This window comes from Notechis scutatus, chromosome 4, assembly GCF_049901735.1.
Source record: "Notechis scutatus isolate UNSWTSFEM ecotype Mainland chromosome 4, rNotScu1.2, whole genome shotgun sequence".
In the NCBI taxonomy this organism is placed as follows: domain Eukaryota; kingdom Metazoa; phylum Chordata; class Lepidosauria; order Squamata; family Elapidae; genus Notechis; species Notechis scutatus.
This window is the reverse complement of record NC_142012.1, coordinates 151,881,893-151,907,162: the sequence shown is the minus strand read 5'-3', so window position 1 is coordinate 151,907,162 and position 25,270 is coordinate 151,881,893. Positions and strand designations below refer to the sequence as shown.

General features: G+C 41.7%; 1 protein-coding gene across 1 annotated transcript in view; it reads right to left on the bottom strand.

Annotated features, from left to right (window-relative positions):
* The window catches only part of PRKCI (protein kinase C iota), a 47,475-nt gene extending 22,940 nt beyond the window's left edge, over positions 1–24,535 (bottom strand). The window contains exons 1-4 of the mRNA XM_026666337.2: positions 24,168–24,535; positions 11,795–11,916; positions 7,160–7,249; positions 5,516–5,566 (exon numbers count right to left, since the gene is read on the bottom strand). Of these exons, the coding sequence (XP_026522122.1) occupies positions 5,516–5,566; positions 7,160–7,249; positions 11,795–11,916; positions 24,168–24,325 (421 nt within the window). The 5' untranslated portion in view covers positions 24,326–24,535. The remainder of the gene's footprint in view (positions 1–5,515; positions 5,567–7,159; positions 7,250–11,794; positions 11,917–24,167) is intronic.
* Between the last annotated feature and the right edge of the window lie 735 nt (positions 24,536–25,270).

Below are 25,270 nucleotides of genomic sequence, written 5' to 3'. Positions count from 1 at the left end.
CGGACATCCTGCCTGATGCCTATGCGGAGTTTGCAGCAGATATTTTCTATTTGCATCCTGATAGAGAAACTTCTGTCGCTGCCTAGGATTGAACTCTGAACCTTCCAAGTGGGAGGTGAGTGTCTTCACCTCTAGGCCACCGCACCACTCAGATAATATTCTAGGAGATTATCTTGGCAGAAAAGCAAGTAGGCTTTGGATCAGGTCCATCCACTCTATACATCAGTTAATACTTTAATCACCTGATTCAAAAACAATAACCTAAAACAGGTTTGTACACTAACTTCTGTGATTTTAAGCAGGATTTTTACTTAATATCTAGGAAAAATTTTACTGCAGAAACCCAAAGTCACAATACCAGTTTCATGGGAAAGTGTAATTTAATATGGTATCTCTCAGAAACATTTGAACTGGAAACTAAGTTAAACAAGGATGCATTCTTGCCCCGTTGTTTTTCTATTTTACACCAAGAATGGGGTATTTATCCGTAGACAAACACCTCTTCAAATTAGCCAATCTCCACCCTATAACAACATTGTTATATAGAAGATGCAGTAGTTGCATGAGATACCTCAGAAGGTCTAAATGAAGGGTGTCCAACTCTGGCAATTATAAAACCTGTGGACATCAACTCCCAGAATTTGCCAGCAGCAAATACTTTGGCTCATCTCTATTGGGATCACTTAATACCAATCAACTTTCAGAAAAACGTGCTGTACGAAAATGCAAAGCAAAATTAAAAAAAGACTGCCTTGGAGTTTCCAGGAGCATTACATCATACATAGCATAGTTCAAATACAGGCAATCCTCAACTTATGACTGTAATTGAGCCTGGAATAATGGCATAGGTTATAAGCAAGTCATTAACTCAAAGCATCAAGCGACCTGACCCGATTTTACAACATTCATTAAATGAACACAGCAGTTGTTAAGAAGAGGTTTTTGCCAGAAACCAGCAATGCCAGAATTTCCCCAGTGGGAGGTTTTTGCCAGAAACCGGCAAAAACATCACTAATCATGGTTACAAAGCCAGGGGACATTGCAAATGGTCATAAAGGTAAGCTTTTGCCAACACCCAAGATCACATGGGGGGAAGTGTTCTGGAAAGGTGACATCGTAATTTTGAACAGTCACTAAGCAACTGGTTGTAAGTCAAGGTGTATTCAGGTGCCATATTCCAATTTATAAGAAAGTAAAATGCCCATTTTTGCTTGTGTTTCAGTAAATGTCCAAAGGATATTTGAATGCAGAAGGATAGCAATAGCACTTAAACTTATATACCACTTTACAGTGCTTTACAGCCTTCTCTACGCAGTTTACAGAATCAACCTATTGCCTCCAACAATCTGGGTCCTCATTTTACACACCTTGGAAGAATGGAAGGCTGAGTCAACCTTGAGCCTGGTGAGATTCGAATTGCCAAATTGCAGACAGCCAGCCACCAGCAGAAGTAGCCTGCAGTACTGCACTCTAACCACTGTGGTTCTTGTAGCTATTACTGTAGCTACACTGTGGCTCTTGTAACTATTACTATCTTCTTTGTAGTCAACAGAAGTTCCACAAGCTCAACTAAACAGAAGTGTTCATATGGTTATCAGTTGGAAAGCCAGAAAAATGTTTTTGAACAAGCTATGTATCTAACAACATATGGGCCTTTTTACATTAAGGAGTTTGACCATTAGGAACTTTTAAAGGTAGATTTAAAGGTTGGAAAATCACCTCTGCAAAAAAAAAAATCTGCTCTTTCTGAAATGGGTGCATTTAAAAGCACTGAAATTTCTCAAGTGTGAAAAGGCCAGGGCCATTTTAGAAATACAGCTGTTGCTTTTTATAGGATAGGATACTCTCTCCTACCCCAATTTATCACCCAGAATTATATTAAAGCCTGAAAATAGATGTAATAAGAATTTCAATGTTTCTGTTGGATTTGGGGGAAAATATTATTTATATTTTAGGGTTTCTATGACAAACTCATTATATACTACTGGTAGTCTTTAATGTATGACCACAACTCATAATGGAATTTCGGTCTGTGGTCGTAAGTTGAGACATCGATGTGTTTGACTGTTCTTACAGTGTTCATTAAGTGAATCATGCAGTCATTAAATCCAAATCATAGAATAGAATAGAATAGAATAGAATAGAATAGAATAGAATAGAATAGAATAGAATAGAATAGAATAGAATTCTTTATTGGCCAAGTGTGATTGGACACACAAGGAATTTGTCTTGCTGCAAATGCTCTCAGTATACATAAAAAAGATACATTCATCAAGAATCATAAGGTACAACACTTAGTAATAGTCACAGGGTACAATAAGCAATCAAATCACACTAGGAAACAGTCAATATAAATCATAAGGATACAAGCAACAAAGTTAAGGTCACAAGTGGGAGGGGATAGGTAATAAGGAGTGATGAGAAGATTAATAGTAATAGTAGTGCAGACTTTGTAAATAATTTGACAGTGTTGAGGGAATTATTTGTTTAGCAGAGTGATGGCATTCGGGAAAAAACTGTTCTTGTGTCTAGTTGTTCTGGTGCGCAGTGCTCTATAGCATCATTTTGAGGGAAGGAGTTGAAGCAGTTTATGTCCAGGATGTGAGGGGTCTGTAAATATTTTCACAGCCCTCTTTTTGACACGTGCAGTATACAGGTCCTCAATTGAAGGCAGGTTGGTAGTAATTGTTTTTTCTGTCCTAATTATCCTCTGAAGTCTGTGTCTGTCCTGTTGGGTTGCAGAACCAAACCAGACAGTTATAGAGGTGCAGATGACAGACTCAATAATTCCTCTGTAGAACTGTATCAGCAGCTCCCTGGGCAGTTTGAGCTTTCTGAGTTGGCGCAGAAAAAACATTCTTTGTTGTGCTTTTCGGATGATGTTTTTTATATTAGGTGTGCATTTTAGGTCATGTGATATGATAGAACCTAGAAATTTGAAGGTCTCTACTGTTGATACTGTGTTGTTTAGTATTGTAAGAGGTGATAGTATGGAAGGGTTTCTTCTAAAGTCTACCACCATTTCTACGGTTTTGAGTGTGTTCAGTCCTAGATTGTTGCGGTTACACCATGAGGCAAGTTATATAACCTCCTGTCTGTATGCAGATTTGTTGTCTCGAATGAGACCAATCACTGTTATGTCATCTGCAAACTTCAGTATTTTAAAAGATGGATCATTTGAGATGCAGTCATTGGTATATAGGGAGGAGAGAAGTGGAGAAAGCACAAAGCCTTGGGGGGGGCCTGGACTAATTGTACAGGTATCAGATGTGATTCTGCCTAGCTTCACCTGCTGCTTCCTGTCTGTTAGGAAGCTTATGATCCACTTAGAAGTGTGTTCAGGTACTGCTAGCTGGTTTAATTTAGTTAGAAGAATGTCTGGAATGATGGTATTGAATGCTGAACTGAATCATGCAGTTTTAAGTCTGAATCCCATAGTTGTTAATCAAATCACTTGTTTGTTAAGCAAATCCATCCTCCCAGATGAGCATTTTTTGACAAAAACTGTGTCATGCCCCTGGTGGAGACTGACTCTGAGGAAGAGGAGGAACAGTCAACAGAGAGTGGGAGTGTGGCTCCAGAGGTGGTGGAGGAGGCTGGGGAAGGGCAGAGGCCGGCTGAGCAGTCAGAGGAGGATCCAGGCCCATCCCCTATCCATCCTAGGTCACGCAGGGAGGAGAGGATCAGGGAAAAGCGAGGTCTACTCAAGAGGAGATTACCATGATCCTCCTCGTGGCTTGCAGGTGGGAACTATGTATATAAGTTTGCAACTGCGCAGTTAGAATTTGCAGGAGTACGAAAATTTATTAGACCCACAAGGAAAACTGAAAACCCGACAAGAATTACAAGAGCGAGGATTTAAAATTGATCAGTGGGTGTACCTTCAAATTCATAGTAGATATAAACAAGATATTAAGGAATTTGGAATCTACAATAAATTACAGACTTTAGACAAAATTCTATTAGGACCGAGCAAAAAAAAAATATCTAAATTTTACAAACATTTATTAGAAACTGAATTAGAACAAGAAATTGTCAAAGGAAATATGATTGCGTGGAGCAGAAACGTGGGATGGAGCATTACTCTAGCAGAATGGGAAAGGATCTGGAACAGGAACATTAAGATCACGAAATCAGCAGCTTATAAAGAAAACGCATATAAAATGTTTTATAGATGGCACCTGCCCCCTTCGAGATTGGCGAAGATGCACCCCAACACGAGCCCCAATTGTTGGAAATGCCAAAGCATAGAAGGTACCTTCTTCCATTTGTGGTGGTCGTGCAAGGAAACTCAGAAGTACTGGCAAAAAATTAGGCGCTGGCTAGAGGAAATAACCAAGGAACAAATAGAGTACAAACCAGAGTCCTTCCTTCTAGGAATTTTCGATAAACAAATACCCAAAAAATCAAAGTATATTGTAATTCATATCTTAACCGCAGCCAGACTGGCATTTGCCCAATGCTGGAAATTACCTTCCATTCCCACTGAACATATGGTTATTCAGAAAATTTTACAATGCGCCGAAATGGACAAACTAACCCAAGCACTAAAAAATAAAGAATCCTCATCCTATTACAACAATTGGAATCCTTTGTATAATTGGCTAAACCAAAGATAGATCACCTCTAGGAAAATTATGGCCGTGGGTCTCCGAAGCAGAGATAAAGAAAAGCACCGCCGATGATACTTTTGAAGAAGAAAGGATCTTACAGACAGTCACAAAATATGGTTTTATTTTAACTGTTTTCCCTACTCTATCTTTCCCCTCCCTTACTCTTCCCTTTCCCCTCTCTTAGGCTTTCCTCTCTCTCCCTCTTGGCCTATGCTAAGGCCTGTTTGTCTTTTTGTTGTACATAACTTGTAGTTGTGTTGTTCTTTTAAAGGTAAAACTAATAAAGTATTTTTCCAAAAAAAAAAAGAATTTGCAGGAGTCAATTTTAGTGTTCACCTTGAAAGAGGTTTATCTGTGCTGGCATTTTTCCCATGGACTCTCCTCAATTATTTTCCTGGAGTTTATGATTAGTTATCTTGGCTTGCTTCAGAACTCTCATCAGTGCGGTTTGTTTTGCCTTTCTGTTTGCCTCATTATTTACTTTTGTGACTTTAAACGGTGCCCAATAAAACAGTGAAGTTAAGTGAAGGCCTTACCGGACTGTAATATATGTTTTGGGTTTTGGGTTATTTTGATAGACTACGGGTCATCACAAACTGACAAAACGTATAGCAAATCACATAAATGCAAGCTGGTTGCCAAGCAGCAAAATGCAGTCATGTGATTGCAGATATGCACATGGCATGATGTTTTACAATGGTCTTTGTAAATTTGAACAATCAGTCATAAGTTGAGGAATACCTGTTTTTTTGTTTGTTTGATCCATTTCTTTTCTTTCCATTTAAAATAAGTAGTTTCAATTTATAAGAATAATGCTGTCATATATTCCATTTACAAAGGCTATATCACAGTATCAATCTAAATGGTATGGCTGTATTACTTATTAACTTTAATATACTCACTATCTTCCCCTGGACAGGGCATTCCCGGCCTTTCTGGTACACAAGGAAACACTAGAGAGGAAAAGTAGTAATATTAGATTAGTGATTAATTCAAAGATGTGGGATACAACAATAGCGTGACAGTTAGACTTATATACTACCTCATAGTGTTTACAGCCTTCCCTAAGTGGTTTATAGAGTCAGCATCTTGCCCCCAACAATTTGGACCCACATTTTACCCACCTCAGAAGAATGGAAGGCTGAGTCAACCTTGAGCCTGTCAAAACTCCTGGCAGTGGGCAGAGTCAGCCTGCAATAATGCATTCTAACCACTGCATTGTTAAAGAGCATAAAACTTTCATGATTTATAAGATTATTTATGTAATTGTGTTTTAAACCTAAATCAGTTTTCCCCTTACGGGGAATTGAAAAATCATCTGAAAAACTAATTTAAAACTTTTACAGCATCTAGAGTTACATCCTTCTAGACTAGATAGTATCAATCTGTGTTTCCTGGAACACAAAGGTTCCAAGAGGGCAGGAGTGTCAAAATGGATTTCTTCGAGGGCTGGAGCAGCATTGTAGTTCTCCTCTGAGGGCCGATGGGGGGATGGAGCAGTGGGGGGGGGGCCCTCCTGCAGCACCCTGCTGGCCAAAATGGGGCGCAGGGGACCCACACATGCCCCCCCGCACCCTCCGTGGCCTCCTCCAACACTCTGCCAGCTGAAAATGGGCTGCATGACCCGGTTTTAGCCTGTTTTTCTCCCATTTTGGGGGCTGTTTTAGCTGCCAGAAGCACTTTACTTGATATTTCCAGCCAGCCCCGCAGGCCGGATTTAAGCACCCTATGGACTGGATCTGACCCACAGGTCTTGTGTTTGACACCTCTGATCTAAAGTTCAACATGACAATATCTGTTCACACTGGCTGTATGTGAACATGTGAAGTGCATTATTGTAACATTTTGCTTAATAAAATGTATATTATATGAAATGATTTATTGGTGGATTGTAAACTGATTTTTCACATTGAAAAGGGTTCCTCGGGTATCTCAAGTTTGAAGACCATTGCTCTAGACCAAGCATGGACAATTAATTTTCCCAAGGGGTCGCATGAGAAACTGGGATTTTTGTGAAGGGGTGAACCAATAAAGCTATAAAGATCTGTAGGCATTCATGCATGCACATACATATTCACGCATGCATTCACATACTACATTTTTTAAAAGTTGCATTCAAAATAAAAGCAATCCACGTGGGCTGGACAGGACAGCCAAAGGGCCAGATGTAGCCCAGGGGCCCTGAAATACCTAGGTGTGCTCTAGGCCATAATATATACACTACATGTCAAGTAGCAATCTCCAGTATTCTTTTTAAAGAATCTATTTGGATTATTATATGGGTCACAGACCATCCAATTAAATCAGTAAACATAGTAGCATTATATTGCTAATAGTAGCACTTATTGTTCTGTCTACTACCGCCCCATTACAAAGATAAATAAAATCTAGAATTATTGCTAAAGAGAAAAGGGTTTCAAGCATCTCCACTTTCTTGAATAACTTTCTATTCTGGGAAGAATTGTCTACCTGTTCCACAATATTCACCTCCATCTCTCTAATCTTTGGAGAGACACAGGTGGAAGAATGAGATTATACCATGTTACCATGTATTAGAAGTTCAGAATCCTTATTTAGTTCATATAGACGAAAAGCCTCTTCCAGTTCCAGCTGGGAAGAAACAGTACATGGATCCCCTAAAAAAAGAGTTAATTCAAATTTAGTTATTTTTACTTAACCACATATATGCCCTGCCGCAATCCAGACTCCCAGAAGCTTTTGTGATACAACTAAATCTAAATTTAAACGAAGGTACCGTGTTTCTCGTATAATAAGGCCGGGTCTTTTTTTTTTTTTGAGCCCTGAAAAAATGGCTAGGCCGTCTTTTCGGGGTGACTTAATTCTCCCCCTTGCATCTTTGGGCGGGCGGCGACGGCTTGGATGTTGACCTCAGCGTTGGTGGGGCAGTTCGTATCGGGGTCAATGCAGGCAGCACCATATCCGGTGTGCAACAAAAGTACTTCCTAACGGCAAGCCCCCCACCATTCCCCCATTTCGCATGTTTTAATATAGGCCTTAATTTGGGGGGAGGGGCTTAATTTCATTTCATGCCTATAAAACATGCTGGGACTTCCTATTGGGGGAGGCCGTATTGTTGGAGAAACAGGGTACTTTTAAATTAGCTTTTATTCCAGAAAAAAATTAAATCAATCTTTATTATAGCCATAGACAAGTATAATTTCCAACAATATACTTTCTTTAAAGTTCTCAATCTTGCAATTTCATAGGGTAATTGCACAACTTAAACAAGGAAACTTATGAAGTATTTGTCTTAGAAATATTGTCCTTCAATACTAAATCTGTTATTGCAATACACACCCTTATTTCTGAATAAAATAAATGTGTACCAACCTGTTGCTATTTGTTTTAAAAATTGATTAATGTGTCAGACTGGATATTTTCTATGAGAGCTTCTCATGACAGGACTATTTTTTATTTAGGAAGTTTTTAGGAATTCTCAGAGCTACTGTATATTAATGTTTCCATTTTATCAGTTTCACAAGACAGGCATGGAATTTTGAATGAAAAATGCATCAAAAAGATTATGATTCATTATTAAATAATCAGCAATCTCTCTTGCCAGCAAGCCGCCTTCTCAGGTAAGTACTGGTGATGAACTTTTAATTCTGTAAGTACTAGTGATTAATTTTTAATTCAGAAAAAAAAAATTTTTTTTCTCCAGTCTCTGTCCATTTCCGAACTTAAATCTTTCTCTGGCAGCTTCCCTTCTTATGCCACATTCGGACCTGTTTGGTCCTTGGAAAGTTAGTCTTCCAAAAGTTGGACATAATCCTAAATCTCTTTCCCTAATTCATTTCCGGCTTGAGAAGAAATCATAAAACATAACACTTCCGGAACATTTAGAGATGGTTTTTTTTATTAATGTATCACTTTAAACTGACTTTTTTAATTTTCAGTATTTTTTACAGCCCTTATTCCTTAATTTTTAAGAATAGCTTGTCGTATTTCAACATATATTTGAAGCATATATTTCTTCTTCGTAATAATTACTCTTTGCTTTTTTTCTCCTCACCCTTTGGTAACAATGATGTCTTACATCTTATTCTCTGGAGGGCTGATGCTACCAGCTGTAATTTGAACAAATACAACTTATGGTCCTTGAAGTTCTGCCTATCACAGCATTCCAGCAGTCACATAATGCGATCCAGGCACCCAGTTCAATGACGACATTCCAGAATGCCAGTCATTTGGTTGCCATTTCCAACCTTCGCTGCTGGCTTCTGGGAAACAGAGTCTATGAGGAAGCCAGCAGGAGTCCTTATCACTAAGTGTTGTACCTTATGATTCATGATGAATGTATTTATGACTATGATCATGACTTATCAGTTGTATCTTTTATGTACACTGTAAGCTTATGCACCGAAGACAAATTCCTTATGTGTCCAATCACACTTGGCCAATAAAGAATCTTCTCTTCTCTTCTCGGCAACCACAAGCCCTTGAACTTAACTCTGAAGGATTCACTTAACAATGGCAATCTAAAGTACCGGAACTGCCATCACTAAGTAGTGCAGTTACGCAATGTTATGCTTTGCAACCGTTGCTTAATGCAGTGGTTCACAACCTGTGGTCCACAGACTCCTGGGGAAGGCGATGTCATCACAAGGGATCCAAAAAGGCTTGAAGAAATGTTATGATTTAAATCTGGAGTTAAGTGTCTATGGAGATTCTCAGTCATCCAGGTCATGGTTATCCCAAAGGTGTTTTTTTCAAGAGGCAACTGGACTTCCTTGTTTTTCTTTGAAAACATTTCGCTTCTCATCCAAGAAGCTTCTTCAGTTCTGACGGGATGTTGGGGAATGAGTTAAGTCTTGGCATTAACTCTTGAGTTAAATCTTGGGCGGGTGGGCAGGTGTCAGTGGCTATAGTCCAGGACTACAAAAGGTATTTCAAAGGGGTCACTGGTGAAGAAAAGGTTGAGCACCACTGGCTTAGTGATTAAAATTCCAGCTCAAATTGCCACTGCTAATACAGAGCTACCTGTATTTAGGTTTATATGGCTGCCTAATTTGCAAACTCTCAGTAACTTGTAGTTTGAAGAAAGATGAAAATAAGTTGATTTTTAGTCAAGTTGTCATTGTGGTAACAATAACAACAAAAAACAACTGATGTCAACCAAAACATTCAACATTTACATTCTACACAGGTACATCCCATGGCCTGGCCCAAAGAGGAAGAGTCAACCCTTTAGGGCAGGTTCAACCTTGGCAACTTTAAGACTTGTGGACTTCAACTCCCAGAATTCCTCAGCCAGCTTTGCTGGCTGAGGAATTCTGCGAGTTGAAGTCCACAAGTCTTAAAGTTGCCAAGGTTGGACACCCCTGCTTTAGGGCCTTGAGGAAGGACAGAATGATAAATGCCCTCTGAATCTCAGTGGTAATGAAGTTCCCCATAGCAGACACTGAAGTCCACAAGTCTCACAACATGATATTGTTGCATGTCCACTCTGCCAGATTTCATGGGCTAAGCAGAATCAAATCAAATATTTTGTGGATTAAACACTTTGTTTCCTTTGGGTGTTAGTTAGGGGGGGGGTGTTTGATGAGGGTAGGCCTATACCTCCTTCCTTCCAATGTATGCAAATGTCTCCTGCTTTTAAACAAACATTTGGATATTCGTTTGAAACATATTTCCCATTCAAAATTCAAGGATTGCATTTCCTTCTTGGCAGCTCTTAAAAAGGCCAGCTAATGCTGAAGCACCTAACGTAATTCATTGCAGGTTGTTGTTGTTTTTTTAAAAAAAAGAACTTTTATTAGGACTTGTTTAGGGAACAAACCTGTTCTTTTTCAAGCAGAACTACAGAGCAATTTTTTAAAAAAATACAGTGCTAATCCAAGAGGCATGTTCTCAAATATGCCTTGAGGGCATTTAATGCCTATAATCCTCCTGGAATTAATGTTTATTTTCTTTAACAATACTTCTATGCATGCCAAAGTTTAAAACTTTCCTGTGCTATCTAATCATCGCCACAAAGTCCTTCCTGCTATCATCATGTAAGTAGCCGGGGAAAAAAGAGTTAAATACTGAAATAGCTAAAACTGGATTTCTAACTCTATATTCATTATATTCATTGAATATAATGAATCATGATCAATAGACAAAACAAAAAAAAATGCTGATCTAGAATTAGATTGCTGGAAGTGGCCAGCAAGCTACTGATTCACATCTGTATCTCACCATACCTTTTAAACAATTAAATGCAGTGCAAGTAGTCCTTGACTTACGACCACAACAGAGCCCAAAAATTTACATTGCTAAGCAAGGTAGTTGTTAAGTGAATTTTGCCCCATTTTATGACCTTTCTTACCACAGTTGTTAAGCGAATCACTGTAAGTGTTAAGTTAGTCTGATCACATGACCATGGGGAATGCTGCAACTGTCAGAAGTGTGAAAAATGGTCATGTCACTTTTTTCAATGCCATTGTAACTTCAAATGGTCGCTAAATAAATGGTTGTAGATCAAGGACTATCTGAATATTATTCACTTTTAAGATTCCCTATCCGATATTCTGAATTAAGATTAAATATCAGGAAGTTTACACTGCAGGTAACTTGGAATGAAATACAATAAATAACTTGTCTTGCTACTTTCCAGTTCAATAATTTTATTTGCATCTCTTTCCACAGTTAATGTCTTGTATTTTTACTCAACTGAACTTGACCAGCTATGTGAGCTAATAATATATTCTGAGTTTCTGGACAGCCTGTAGGACAATCTTTTCCCTATGAATCAACTGGAAATGCAGTAAGACATAGTCAAAAGCATTTGAGAGGAACAAGAGGAACATAAATTTCTATATGTCCTGAAACAATTACTATATCCTTTTTCAATTTATTTCCCACATAGTTTGAAAGTAAACTAAAGCAGGATAAGCACATTAATGATCTATGAAACAGGAAAGCCTACATTCTAATATTCTTTTCTCATTTTTCATTTCAAACATAAAACAAACAGTTATCCATACAACCATCATGAAACCTAAAACAATGCAAATAGCATTTGATAACCCCCTATACTACTATAAATTTGAATCTAGAATCAGGACCAAAACCACAAAGTGCCTCTGTGACTTTTTACAGCACTGTAAAAAGTCACAGAGGCACTTGATGGAACATACTAATAATTTATGAAATAGTTTTAATTTGTACTAACTTACCTTCTTCGTCTATCCATTTCATAGTGAATAACTGTTCATTATCGAAGGCGCACATATCTCGAACTTCATTACATAGTCCCTCAAAGGAGATAGAAGGCTCAAAATAAGTTATCATAATGTCCCTGAAAAGAATACAATGAATAGACTATTAATTCAGAACTGAACTTCCATCTGTAATTGTTCCTATTTTATTTGCTTCTAATCAATCAATTTACATGCCTGTATGTTCAAAACAACTTCATGCTAATTTAAACATGAATCACCATTATTACTTAAAATGTGTAACAAAAGTTTCAAGCTTACGAGAAGATAAATATGGTCTAACATATGGTGAAGTTTCCTGAAGCTCTATTATTGATGAAATCATCACAATAAAAGTAGGTTGAAACCAAGAGGTACCATATTTATGGTCTAGCTGTCCACATTCTTCATGATTCTTAGCCAACAGATAATGCAACAAAAACACTGGGGGGTAGGCTTTGCATGACATTACAAGTACCGTATATACTCGAGTATAAGCCGAGTTTTTCAGCCCATTTTTTGTGCTGAAAAAATCCCCCTCGGCTTATACTCGAGTCAGATTCCCTCTGGAAAAAAAAAATGGTGTGGAGTCGCTGCCGCCGGAGCGCCCCAGTCCCGCCGCCTCGGGAAGGGAAAGGCAAGCGCTTTTGCCTTTCCCTTCCCGGCTGGGGCTGTTGGGAGTCGCTGCCGCCTGCCTTTCCCTTCCCGGCTGGGGCTGTTGGGAGTCGCTGCCGCCTGCCTTTCCCTTCCCGGCTGGGGCTGTTGGGAGTCGCTGCGCCGCCGGCGCTGCCCCAGTCCCGCCGCCGGAAGGGAAAGGCAAAGCGCTTTGCCTTTCCCTTCCGGCTGGGGCTGTTGGGAATCGCTGCCGGCGCCCCAGTCCCGCGTCGCCTCGGGAAGGGAAAGGCCACGGCTTGGAAGGCCGCCGCTGGAGCAAAGCTGCGCGCAGCGCTGCGCTTAGCATCGGATCGGGTGCGCCGGACGGTTCCGACCGAGCCCCGAGCGTCGTCTTTGGCGCCCGCCAGCGCCGCAGAGCTCCTGTACCGGGAGAAGGGGAAGACCCCCGGGCGGGGCAGGGAGAGGAGCTTCTCCCGCCCGCCCTCTTCCGCGCCCACCGGTGTCCCCGCAGGGACGACCCCGCCCCGCAGTCGCCGCCGCTTGAAAGAGACAGGCCGGGGGTGGATAGAAAGGCGCCGGGCGCCTTGGAGGAGAAGGTCCCCGCTCGCCTGTCTGCCCGCGGATGTCAGCGGAGCAGCCGCTGCTACGGGAACAGTTTACTGCCATCGCCCTCAAAAGGGGGCAACCGGACAGGGAATCCGAGGGCAGTGCTCGCTGCGGCGGGAGGCGACAAGCCCGCCGGGTGGACGTGTTTGCCCAGAGACCCCGGACGAAGCAGCGGCAAAGCTCCCAACAGCCCCAGCCGGGAAGGGAAAGGCAGGCGGCAGCGACTCCCAACAGCCCCAGCTGGGAAGGGAAAGGCAGGCGGCAGCGACTCCCAACAGCCCCAGCCGGGAAGGGAAAGGCAGGCGGCAGCGACTCCCAACAGCCCCAGCCGGGAAGGGAAAGGCAGGCGGCAGCGACTCCCAACAGCCCCAGCCGGAAGGGAAAGGCAGGCGGCAGCGACTCCCAACAGCCCCAGCCGGGAAGGGAAAGGCAAAAAGGGCTTTGCCTTTCCCTTCCCGAGGCGACGTGAGATAGTGAGATCGTTTCCCAAATTAATTATTTTTATTTTTGAAATTTACCAGTAGCTGCTGCATTTCCCACCCTCGGCTTATACTCGAGTCAATAAGTTTTCCCAGGTTTTTTTGTGTAAAATTAGGTGCCTCGGCTTATATTCGGGTCGACTTATACTCGAGTATATACGGTAGTTACGATCACAACTGAGCCCAAAATTTCTGTTGCTAAGCAAGACAGTTGCTAAGCGAGTTTTGCTCCATTTTACAACCTTCCTTGCCACTGCTGTTAAGTGAGTCACTACAATTGTTCAATTAGTAACATGGCTGCTAAGTGAACCTGGCTTCCCCATTGACTTTGCTTGTCAAAAGGAGGTCACAAGAGGGAGTTACATGACCTCCCTGGGAATCGCAACCATCGTAAATATGAGTCAGTTGCCAAGCATCCAAACTTTGATCATGTAACCATGGGAATGCTACAATGGTTGTAAGCATGAAAAATGGTCATAAGTCACTATTTTCACTGCCGTTGTAACTTTGAAGTGTCACTAGATGAACTGTTGTAAGTCAAGGATTACTTGTACTTTGTCTTCTCAAAAGCAACACATTTAATTGCATCTGGAAGACTCCTTCCACTAGCTGTACAGACATATTGGTGAATTAAATTCCTTCTTTCCCTCAGCAGTATCTCAGTCAATCTTCATTCACTTCCTAACCAAAAAAACCAGCTTGATATATCCTCCCAAAGTACCCCATTGTTTCTGCACTTTTGTAGCCATATATTAGAATTTAGCCACTAAACATTGAAAAGCTTATTTTTGCCAACAAAAACAAGCAAGGAAGAAGGAGTCATGGTTATACAAACAACTTACAGGACTATAGTCAAATCTGAACATGCTAAAAACATTTCCTTCATGAAAGAAACTCTTAAAAATAAATAGGACAGAGAGAGTAAAGAAAAGGTATTCCTCAACCTTTTACAGGCATGAAACCTTAACTGTGACTGAGTAATTCCAGTTAGCTAACCTGTTTATGCCAGACCATGAAACAACTCCCTCTGACTCATTTAAACTCCAGATGTAATACTCAGCTGTAGACACATTAACTTTTAACATTTAACATAAAAGTTAACAGAGCATCAGAGAGAACCACCTCTCTACATTATTGAACAAACGATATTTTTAACAATCTATTTAAGAATCACCCTGAAACATATAAAGTTCCCCAGACATTTGAATAGCAATAGCATTTAGACTTACATACCGCTTCACAGTGCTTTACAGCCCTTTCTAAGCTGTTTGCAATGTCAGCATATTACCCCCAACAACCTGGATCATTTTACCGACCTCAGAAGGATGGAAGGTTGAGTCAACCTTGAGCTGGTCAGGATCAAAGGAATCGAACTCCTGGCAATGTGGACAGGTAGCCTGCAATACTGCATTCTAACCACTGCGCCACCATTGCTCTTAAATGAAATGCACACAACAGCTGGCATGGCTTAAATCAGTAGTGGCTAATCTTTTTGGGCTCCTGTGTCAAAAATTGTTCGCGCGCTTGCACTCGCGTGCCAGCACCCAGAAGGCAATGTGCTCCCCACGTCCGCTACGCATGCGCATGCAATCCCCACTACCCATCTACCCCCCCTCACCGCCCCTTTACCTGCACTGCACCTCACAGTTGATTTTTGGCCTGTTTGAGGCCTTTTTCAGCCTCCCAAAGGCTTGAGGAAGGCTTCTGCAGGCGTCTGCAAGCTTTGCAGACCGAAAACTAGCCCCGTTTTGTCACTTCCTGTTTTTCCAAAAATACTGGAAGTGATAAAATGGGGCTAGTTTTCGGCCTGCAAAGCTTGCAGAAGCCTTCCTCAAGCCTTTGGGAGGCCAAGAAAGGCCTCAAACCAGCCGAAAATCAGCTGTGTGGCGCGCACATGTGAGTGAGGTAAATTTGCCTGCAGCTCCCGTGCTGTCACAAATGGCTCTGCATGCCAGCTGTGCCATGCATGCCATAGGTTCGCCATCGCGGGTTTAAACAGATCTTCATACATATGAAATTTTAGATCTACGCCAAAATGCAAATTACATTAAGTATTAATTAGAAAGGGGAGTTAGTTTAGATACTAAAACAGTATCTAAACCAGGGGTGGGCAAACTTTTTGGCTCGGGGGCCTCATTGACTTTTAAAATTTGACAGACGGGCCACCACCTGGTGTCGAAATGCCTGTCATTACAAGTCAAAATCAAATGAATGCAATCATTCAATCATTCACATCAAACCTTAATTCTGTACCAATCTTCGGCGGGCCGGATTAAAAAGACCAACGGGCCGGATGTGGCCCGCGGGCCGTAGTTTGCCCACCCCTGATCTAAACCATGGTTATCCAACCTTTTAGTTTGCCAAGGTCACATTGAGTGAAGAGGCATTGTCTTCAATCGCATATAAAGTACATTAACATAGTTAATGTATATAAATAACAAATATCATTTGAATTTTTTACGTTCTTCTGAGGCCACACTACTAGCTATCCAGAGCCAGACACAGCCTGCAGGCCACGGGTTGGACACACCTGATCTGAACTATGTTCAGTGTCAATAGCTAAAAACAGAAGAGAAGATGCTTTTCCCTTTTCATCAGTTAAGAGAAGGCAAGCAGGCAAGTATCAATACCTGGGAAAGACAATCCAAAAGCCTAGGGAATAATAGTTTTGTGCCTATGTCACTTCCTTCAGTAATGTTAGGAGACCATCTTTTTACGAGCAGTACCGAAACTAGCTATTAACAAGAGGAATTCATTGATTAAGATTTCTTACACACAGTATTTTTATCTTGAACATTAGTTCTTAAAGAACATTAAAGATAATAGAACATTCTATATTTACTTTGGTTATCACCAAACTGGAGTTATCTTCAGAAGCAAGAATGTACAAGAACTCTGTGAGATTAATATGTATTTTCCAACTATGTCCCAGCCTTACCTGGACATCCTGATATATTTAATGGAAGTTATTTTCTTGAAAACATCTACAGGATACAAGAGGTTTTTAATAGTAGATTTAGATATTTTTTTCCTTTCACGTTCTACTGGCAGTTACTCTCTCATTTAGTCAATCAAGAAAACAGAATAAATACTGCAGGTTCTTCAACATGTCAGATTTTACTCTTGTACAAATACAGCAATGGATGCCTGAATATGAACAAATGGGGTATTTTTTGCACCAGAGAAATATCATTTATGATAAGCAAATTCTAATTATTTAATTTGCACCTAATGTTTTGGTCTTCAGACTTATGTAGCAGATGGCTACAATAACATTTATTGATGACTGCTTCAGACAACATTTTTATTTATCTCTAAGATGAAGGAAAACTAGAATTGTTGCCAATTCAAAAGAATAATATACAGCAGGGGTGTCAAACTCATGTCATCACGGTGGCATTACGTGATGTATCGGGACTTTTCCCCCTTCGCTAAACCAGGTGTGGGCGTAGCCAGCACATGACACATCCAGTCTGTGGGCTGGGAGTTTGACAGCCGTGATATACAGTATGCAAGTGGGAAGGCTAAGCAACATAACAAAAAGATGGTTCTTTATAGGCCTAGTGGTATGGAGATTAACTTCTTCTGACAACCTATAGGCAAGCTGAACAAGACAATTTCAAAGGAAGGGACTTTAACTTTTGAAAGCAACAGTTTCTATCCTTCAATTGCAAGACTGCTCATCTATATACCCTCTTTCTGATATAAACAAATCAGTAATTATAAGAGTTTATGCTATCATATAATGATTACCTTGTCCTGTGACCACTCAAAGTTACATTGAAGAAGCAGATTTATGACCGTGCTTGAACTTGCAGCCATCCCAGCATCCCCCATCATATGACAATTCAAGCATTTTGCAACTGGCACATATTACAACAACCACAGCACCCTGAAGCCATGTGATCACCATTTATGATCTTCACAGCTGGCTCCCAACAAGCAAAGTCAATAGAAAAGCCAACAGGTAACTGCAAGTTGATTAATATTTCAAGCTTAATAACTGCCCAGTGAATCTCCTGAATCTCAGTGAATCTCACTGCAGAACTGATTTCATAAGTTAGGTGTATGTGATGTTTCACTTAACAACCTTGTAGCTTAGCAACAAAAGTTGCCAACCCCAGCTGAAGTTGTTAACTGAAGACTGCCTATAATAATTTTTGCATACTTGTATAAATGACTTAGACAGGAAGGAAATAGAAGGGATGGTCATCAAAGCTGGGTAGACTGCTGAGACCTCAGAAGAGTGGCTCAAGGTTCAAAAGGATCTTGGTAAGACTTAAACATTGGGCCCCATCCAACAAAATGCTATTCAACAATGAGGGGGAAAAAAGGTTCTGCACTTATGCAGGAAAAATCAGATGCACGGGTATAATATAGGTGGTTTGGCAGTAGTACTACTAAAAAGGCTCTCGGTTTCTCAGCAGACCACAAATTAAGCATAAACCAGCACTGCACTGCAGCTGCCAAAAGAACCAATGCAATCTTGGACTAAATCAACAGACATATAACATCAAGACCACAGGAAGTGATAGCTCTACTTTAGATTGTGCTGATCAAACTGCATCTAGAATACAGAGCCCAGTTTGGGTCACTGCAATACAAGAAGGAAACTGAAGACCTGGAAGGCATATAGAGAAAAGCAACAAAGAAAGTGTGGGGCTTTAAGAGCAAGTCCTATGAAAAGTTAAAAAAAAAACCTGGGCATTTTCAGCCTGTGAAGGCTGAGGGAAGATATACAAGTTTCCAATACTGGAAGGGCTGTCATAAAGGCAATGGATTTATTCTCTGGGATGTTCAAGGACAGAACAAGAACTAATAGCCTTTACACAAGGAAAACCCCGAAATAGGGAGACATTTCCTGATTTTGAGAATCATTGGATCAACCTGTCTCCTAGAGTTGGAGACAATTCTCTATCAGAAATTTTCAAATATAGTCAACCATTAATCTTGGTTGCACTAGAAGACCTCCAAGGTCCCTTACAATCCTATGCCTGTTCTTCCTGAGATGGCTTATTAAAAATGCTTATGCTTCCAAATGGCATCTAAATGTTAAGAGAAAATAGAAAATATGAACAATGAATGCATCAATGGTGGGATTCAAATTTTTTTTACTACTGATTCTGTGGGCGTGGCTTGGTGGGCATGGCTTGGTGGGTGTGACAGGGGAAGGGTATTTCAAAATCTCCATTCCCATCCCACTCCAGGGGAACCAAAATCCCATTCCTTTCCCACCCCACCAACCTGCTTTCCAGCTCCGTTCTCCTGTGCAGGGCAACAAAAGAAGACCCAGCCAATCAGCTGGGACTCGGGAGGCAGAGAATAGATGGGGGCGGGGCCAGTCAGAGGGGGTATTTGCCGGGTCTCTGAACTATTCAAAATTTTTACTACCGGTTCTCCAGAACTGGTCAGAACCTGCTGAATACCACCTCTGGAATGCATCCTTTACAAAAATACTGGATGCTAACAGAATATTTAGCTCTTGTTTTCTCAATTTGGTGTTATACTTTGTTCTATGCTATGGTATTAAGCGCTGTATTTTGCAACGTACATTCGCAAATGAGTCATTCGGTATTATTATAGCTTGGATTCACAGAATAGATACTGGAGTACATTGGGAGAAGGGAAATATACAAGTATTAAAAATAGAAAAATCTTGGGAAAATGCCTGTTTGGTAAGACCAGGAATGTAAGATTTACATAGGTATTTCTCTCTAACCCTGTAATTCTACCAGCAGTATGATAAAACCTGACACAGGGAGGAGAGAGTTACTGAACACAACACTACCTAAATGTTATTAACTGTTCAGAAGAAAACCACTCTTTTTGCTTTTTTCAAAATAGACCATAAAAGATGATTTTGAGTGTTATGTCCCATCCCCCCTGACAACACACATTCTTCTTCAAAGTTCAAATATGCTATCAGACTCCCCCAATTCCATATTGACAACATTATTTCTAAGCTTCCAACAGTAGGGTGTTTTAACATATAAAGGTTCTACAATCATTCATTCAGTGACCATTTCTGGTTACAGCACTGAAAATGACGACTTACAACTGGTCCTTGCATTTACATGTTGCAGCATCCCAGGGTCACGTGACCAAAATTCGGTTGCTTGGCAACCAAGCATGTGTTTATGACGGTTGCAATGTCCCAGTTTTTATTCTATTTATTTGTCAAACATGTACAAGATAATAAGTATGAACATAAGCAAGAACAAAGGGAGTAAATACAGATAAATAGGGGCAGTAAAGACAGGGACGGTAGGCACGCTTGGTGCGCTTATGCACGCCCCCTTTAAGGACTTCTTAAGAATAGGGTGAGGTCCATGTGGTTATGTGAATGCCATTTTGTGACTTTCCCAACTGGCTTCCAATAAGCAAATAAGGGAATCTAGATTTGCTTAGTGACTTTGTGATCCACTTAACAACTAAAGTGATTTGCTCAACAACCGTGGCAAAAAGGTTGTAAAATCAGGTGTGACTCATTTAACAACTATCTTGCTTAGCAACAGACATTTTGGATTCAATTGTGATCTATAGACATCTATAAAGGTAAGTTGAGGACTTACCTTTATAGATTATTAAATCAAAAGCACCCCAATGAAAAAATGGGGAGTTATTTAAAATATTATACCTCATAAAGAGACATTCCTTATCCAAAAAGAATTTTTCGAGTCTGTACTTGGTGTAATTCACACAAGCACTACGATGAAAAACAAAGAAAGAATGCTGCTTTTTAGAAATGCTGCTTTAATAGCAGATTTACATGCTTGATTAATGATAAGCAGTACATTTAATTGTGAACAGGAAAACATAAAACACAGCCTTTAAATAAATCCCAGAAAATTACCAGGTAAAATCACACTTCAAACAAGTTAAGACTACTATGATTTTATGGACATATCCATGCAGTTTTCCCTAGCAAGAATATGGAACAGTTTGTTATTTTCATGCTGTTTTTTGAATTTCTAGTCTAGTTGTAGGTCTTATTTCTCTTTGGTAAATTTCCTATACAAATTATTTGCAAGCAGAAATGTTTACATTTAGAGTTTGAGAAAACAGCATGGAATTTCTTCAACAAGATCTATAAGTTCCGACCTTGGGCCAAATCATTCACTCAGCCCAACTCACCTCACAGGGTGGCTGATGTGGGGAAAATAGGATGAGAAAGTTATGTTGGATATACTGACTACCTTGAGTTATTCATAAAAGTAATAAAAGTTGCATACAATTAAATAAACCATGAAGTTGCACCAACTTATACAGGTAGTCCTCGACTTACGACCACAATTGAACTGAGCCCAAAATTTCTGTCACTAAGCGAGACAGCTGCTAAGTGAGTTTTGCTCCATTTTACGACTATTCTTACCACTACTGTTAAGTAAATCACTGCAGTTGTTAAGTTAGTAACAAAGCTGTTAAGTGAAACTGGCTTTCCCACTGACTTTGCTTGTTAGAAGGTCCCAGAAGGGAATCAGAGACCCTAGGACACTGCAACCAACATAAATATGCCAGCATCCAATTTTTGTCATTGGGATGCTGCAATGGTCGTAACTGTGAAAAATGGTCATAAGTCACTTTTTTCAGTGCTGTTTGTAACTTCAAACAGTCATTAAGTGAACTTGTGTAAATTGAAGAGTATCTGTATAAGAGAAAAGCCTTGTATGAAAATATACCGCTTCATATAACTCTTCCACAAGGAAAAGAAAAACAAAGGATTCGGAGATTGCAAGAGGCTATTTAAACAGGATCTAAAAGGAGGTAATATTATGTTGAACTCTATTCTGTCCCTAGTTGCTAATATTTCACGTAGTTGGATTAATAATTTAAGAGTAAGTTCAAATTACAAATAAATATTTCTTTAAATATAACCAAAAATCTGCAAGGAATTCTTAATTCCCCAACTAAGTTGCCCAACACTTGCTAAAAACAATGAGTCAGTTTATGACTCAAGGGTGAAAATAAAATTGAAAAGTAGAGTTATTTATGTCCAACATGATTGACAACTGTCATGGGCAAGTCCAAGTATTTTCTTTCACATATTCATCAAATCAAATGACATGCTTCAATTAATCTGTAATCGGCACCACACTTACAGAACTGATTTCTCACAATTCATTTTCAATGGACTCTTTTCCCCAACGTGATTCTATTTCATGTGCTAGCCCCATGATGGCGAACCTATGGCACGTGTGCCAGAAGTGGCCCGCAGAGCCATTTCTCTGGTCACGCCAGCCATTGCCCGTTGCTCTTTCAGGTTCTGGGTTGCCAGCTGCTTTGCATGCACGGGAGCGCCGGAAACCGAAGAGCAGCTCCCCAGTGTATGTGCAACACGTATGCACGCTGGCCAGCTGGTCTTTGCGCGTGCATTTGCGCCAGAAACCGGAAGACCAGCTGGCCGATGTGCATGTTGGAAACCAGAAGCTCAGCTTCCCGGTGCACGCATGCACGCCAGGGAGCTGCTCTTCTGATTTCCGGCGCTCCCCAACGCACGCTCCTGTTTGCTAGCTAGCCTATGAATTCTTATCACCTTTCTGTTACCAAACCTACTTGACTATGATGGAAACTGTAGTCCAAGTTGTCTGGAGAACACGAAGCTGAGGATTCCTCTAAATTAATACTTGAAGAATCAGCCAGTCTTCTAGTCCAGGGGTCTCCAACCTTGGCAGCTTTAAGACTTGTGGACTTCAACTCCCAGAATTCCTCAGCCAGCTTTGCTGGCTGAGGAATTCTGGGAGTTGAAGTCCACAAGTCTTAAAGCTGCCAAGGTTGGAGACCCCTGTCTAGTCATTTGACTTAATTTTGATGGTTGTCTAAACCCAAAGCTCTCTTCCTGTGTGTGTGTGTGTGTGTGTGTCTCACACATCAAACAAATTTCAGTTTCATGCAATAAACACTGTATCACACCCCATGAATCTAAATAGTTATCTGCAACTGGCATGAAACATAAACAAAGAACCACAAACTGCATAAAGTGGTAATTCAGGCTTGACATACTTTAGACCATATTGCTATGCTTGTTGTGTTATTTCAAGAGTGAGCTCAAATCTCAGCTTCACCAATCGTTCATGAAGTCTCACTGCGACCATATTCCTTAACTTTCACTATGCTTCATTCCTGAGGTTCTGACCTTGACATGCTTTCTCTTCCTGAATCCCCTCCCTGCCCCCTTCCCTTGTAACACAAGCATTCCTTGAACAATTGGCATCCCACACACATTCTTCTCCCTCCTGCTTTGCACCAGGAGCACTCTTTTTACTTTATTAAAGCTGCCGTTCCACAACATCCTTACTTGGTTCGATGTGAGGAATATTAAAACTTCTCATCCCCACCCATTCCCAAAGCCCCACAGCATTCTTCCCTTGACAATTAAATCTTTAGTATCTACAACCACAAGACCCAGTGAGTGAGGACGCCATTCTCTTACTACTGTTAAGGAATGCATGAAAATGCAACCATCTAAGCCTAACTCCCTATTCATTTCATAAACAGCTCTTATCCCTGCTAACTATTGTTCGCCATCCACTGGAAAGGCCCATTTCTATTTGGTATCCTATAGGTGAGGATTTTTATTTTTGTGCCTACAAATCGGCCTTTATCTAGTGACAACCGCTTGATTGGGTCACTCAAGGTTTCCCAACAAGGTTTTTTTCGGAAATGGGCTTGCCACTGCCACTAAGAGTGACTGGCCCAAAGTCACCCAGCAGCCTTTGTGCCTTCGGCAAGGCTAGAACTTGCATCTCCCAGTTTCTAGCCTGGGTACTGTACCAAACCCGGTCCTAGGTGAGTTAGTTAAGTCATTCTGAACCAGCATCAGCTTAATAGTTGAAAGTAATCAACCATTCCCCAACCACCCGTGTGGAGGGGTACCACCAGCAGGGTATATATACCCTGTATGCCCATGTCCCTTCTTATTTTACAATTATATCAGGATGCTTCTTTTGAAGCAGAATAAGAATTCAAGCTAGCATACTAACCTGGATGCAGCTACAGTTAGTTTCCAAGGCCAGGTTTAGGAATAACAGGCTGCCCAGCAATTTGACCCTTAACCCAATCTTTCCTCAAGAACCAACCACCCATAATGACTGGGTACAGAAACTGCGCTCTCTTTAAATATATAGCATATCTCTCTCTCTCTCTCTCTCTCTCACACACACACACACACACACACAGTGTCGGCCCCCTCACCCACCCTCTCTATATACACATACACATGCGTTTTTGTGTGTGTGTATATGTGTACACACACACACCCAAATACATACATATGGTGTCGGCAACTCTCTCTCTCTCTATATATATATATATAAATATATAATTTATATATAAATACATGGTGTCGGCAATTGCATTGGGGCAATTCAGCCATTATGGTCGCAGCGGATGACTGGCTCAGCACGGCATGCAAACCGAACTCGCCCCGGCTTAGCTTATCGATCGCCGCGGCCAGGGAGGCAGCTTAGTCTGTCCGAGCACGCCCCTCGTCGGGGGGCAATTCTCCTCTTTCCTTGGAAGCCCTGCGAGCCCCGGGCTCTTCCGTCGGGCAAAGGATCCCCACCAGGAGGAACCTGATCTTCCTTCCTTTTGTCTCGGCTGAAGCGGCGGCTGCGCCCCACGCCGTCCTCCCGTGCTTCTCGCTGGCCACTCACCCTTTATAATAAGCCTTGACGCGGACCTGATGGGCGCTGTCGCCTCCGGGGCCACCCAGGCCACCGATCCCGCCGCCGCCGCCGCTTCCCGGGGCCGGGTGCGACATGCTAGTGCCGCCGCCGCTGTTGCTGCTGCCGCTCTCGCGCTGAGTCGGCATCGCCCCTCCGCCGTGCCTCGCCGCGCTTCGCCCGGCCCCGCCCGCCCGCTCGCCTGCCTCCCTGGCGGCCCCACCCCGGACCTGCAGAAGGGGGGGAAATGTGTGTGTGAAGGAAGAAAGGAACGTGCGTGCGTGCGTGCCCCCTCCCTCCCCAAAACGACAGCACCGCCGCTGTAACGGATACCCGGTTCAGACCGCTCCGCCCTCTCTTTCTCTTTCTCTCTCTCTCTCTCTGCCACCCCTCCCACCCACCACCACCACACCCTCCTCCGAGGTCGCGCGCTGCAGGCGCGCGTGCGCGGGCAGGTACAATACGTCCCTTCGGCGAACGCGCCAAAGTCGCGGAGCCTAAGGGAGAAGCAGGGGAGGGGCTGAGGAGCGAACCACTTTCCCCGGGGCGTAGGGGACGACGACGAAAGGGCTCAAAAGAACCGGGCGGAGAGGTGGGAGCTCGTCTGAAGCCGGGAGGAATTCTCAGATGCGTTGTTTTCATAACACCGAAGCACACCGAATCCTTTCTTTGGAGGAAATAGGCTAAATAGTTTGTCGGCCTTTTTTGCAGCTCCCCCCCCTTTTTTTTTCTGTCTGCGCACCTGACGAATAGATCATAGAGAGGAGACTTTGGCATAGTACTGTACTCAGGCTAGCATCGCTGAAAGCAAAAGACAGTAGAACACGGGTATCAAACTCGACGCGTCAACTTGACGTATCGCAATGGAGGTTTTTTTTACCTTTGCGGAGCAGGGGTGGGCGAGGCCTGCGCATGACGCATCCTGCCCGCCGGCCGCCAGTTCATCACAGCTGTCGAAACTAAAGCGTGGTATAAAACTGTGGTGTAGGTTATTGGTAAAAACCGGTTATTTCTAAAGTAGCACTACTACAAACATCGCAGAATGCGTGGACGGCTTCAAAGTATGGAATCAGTGCACTGCAGAGATTGTTCCA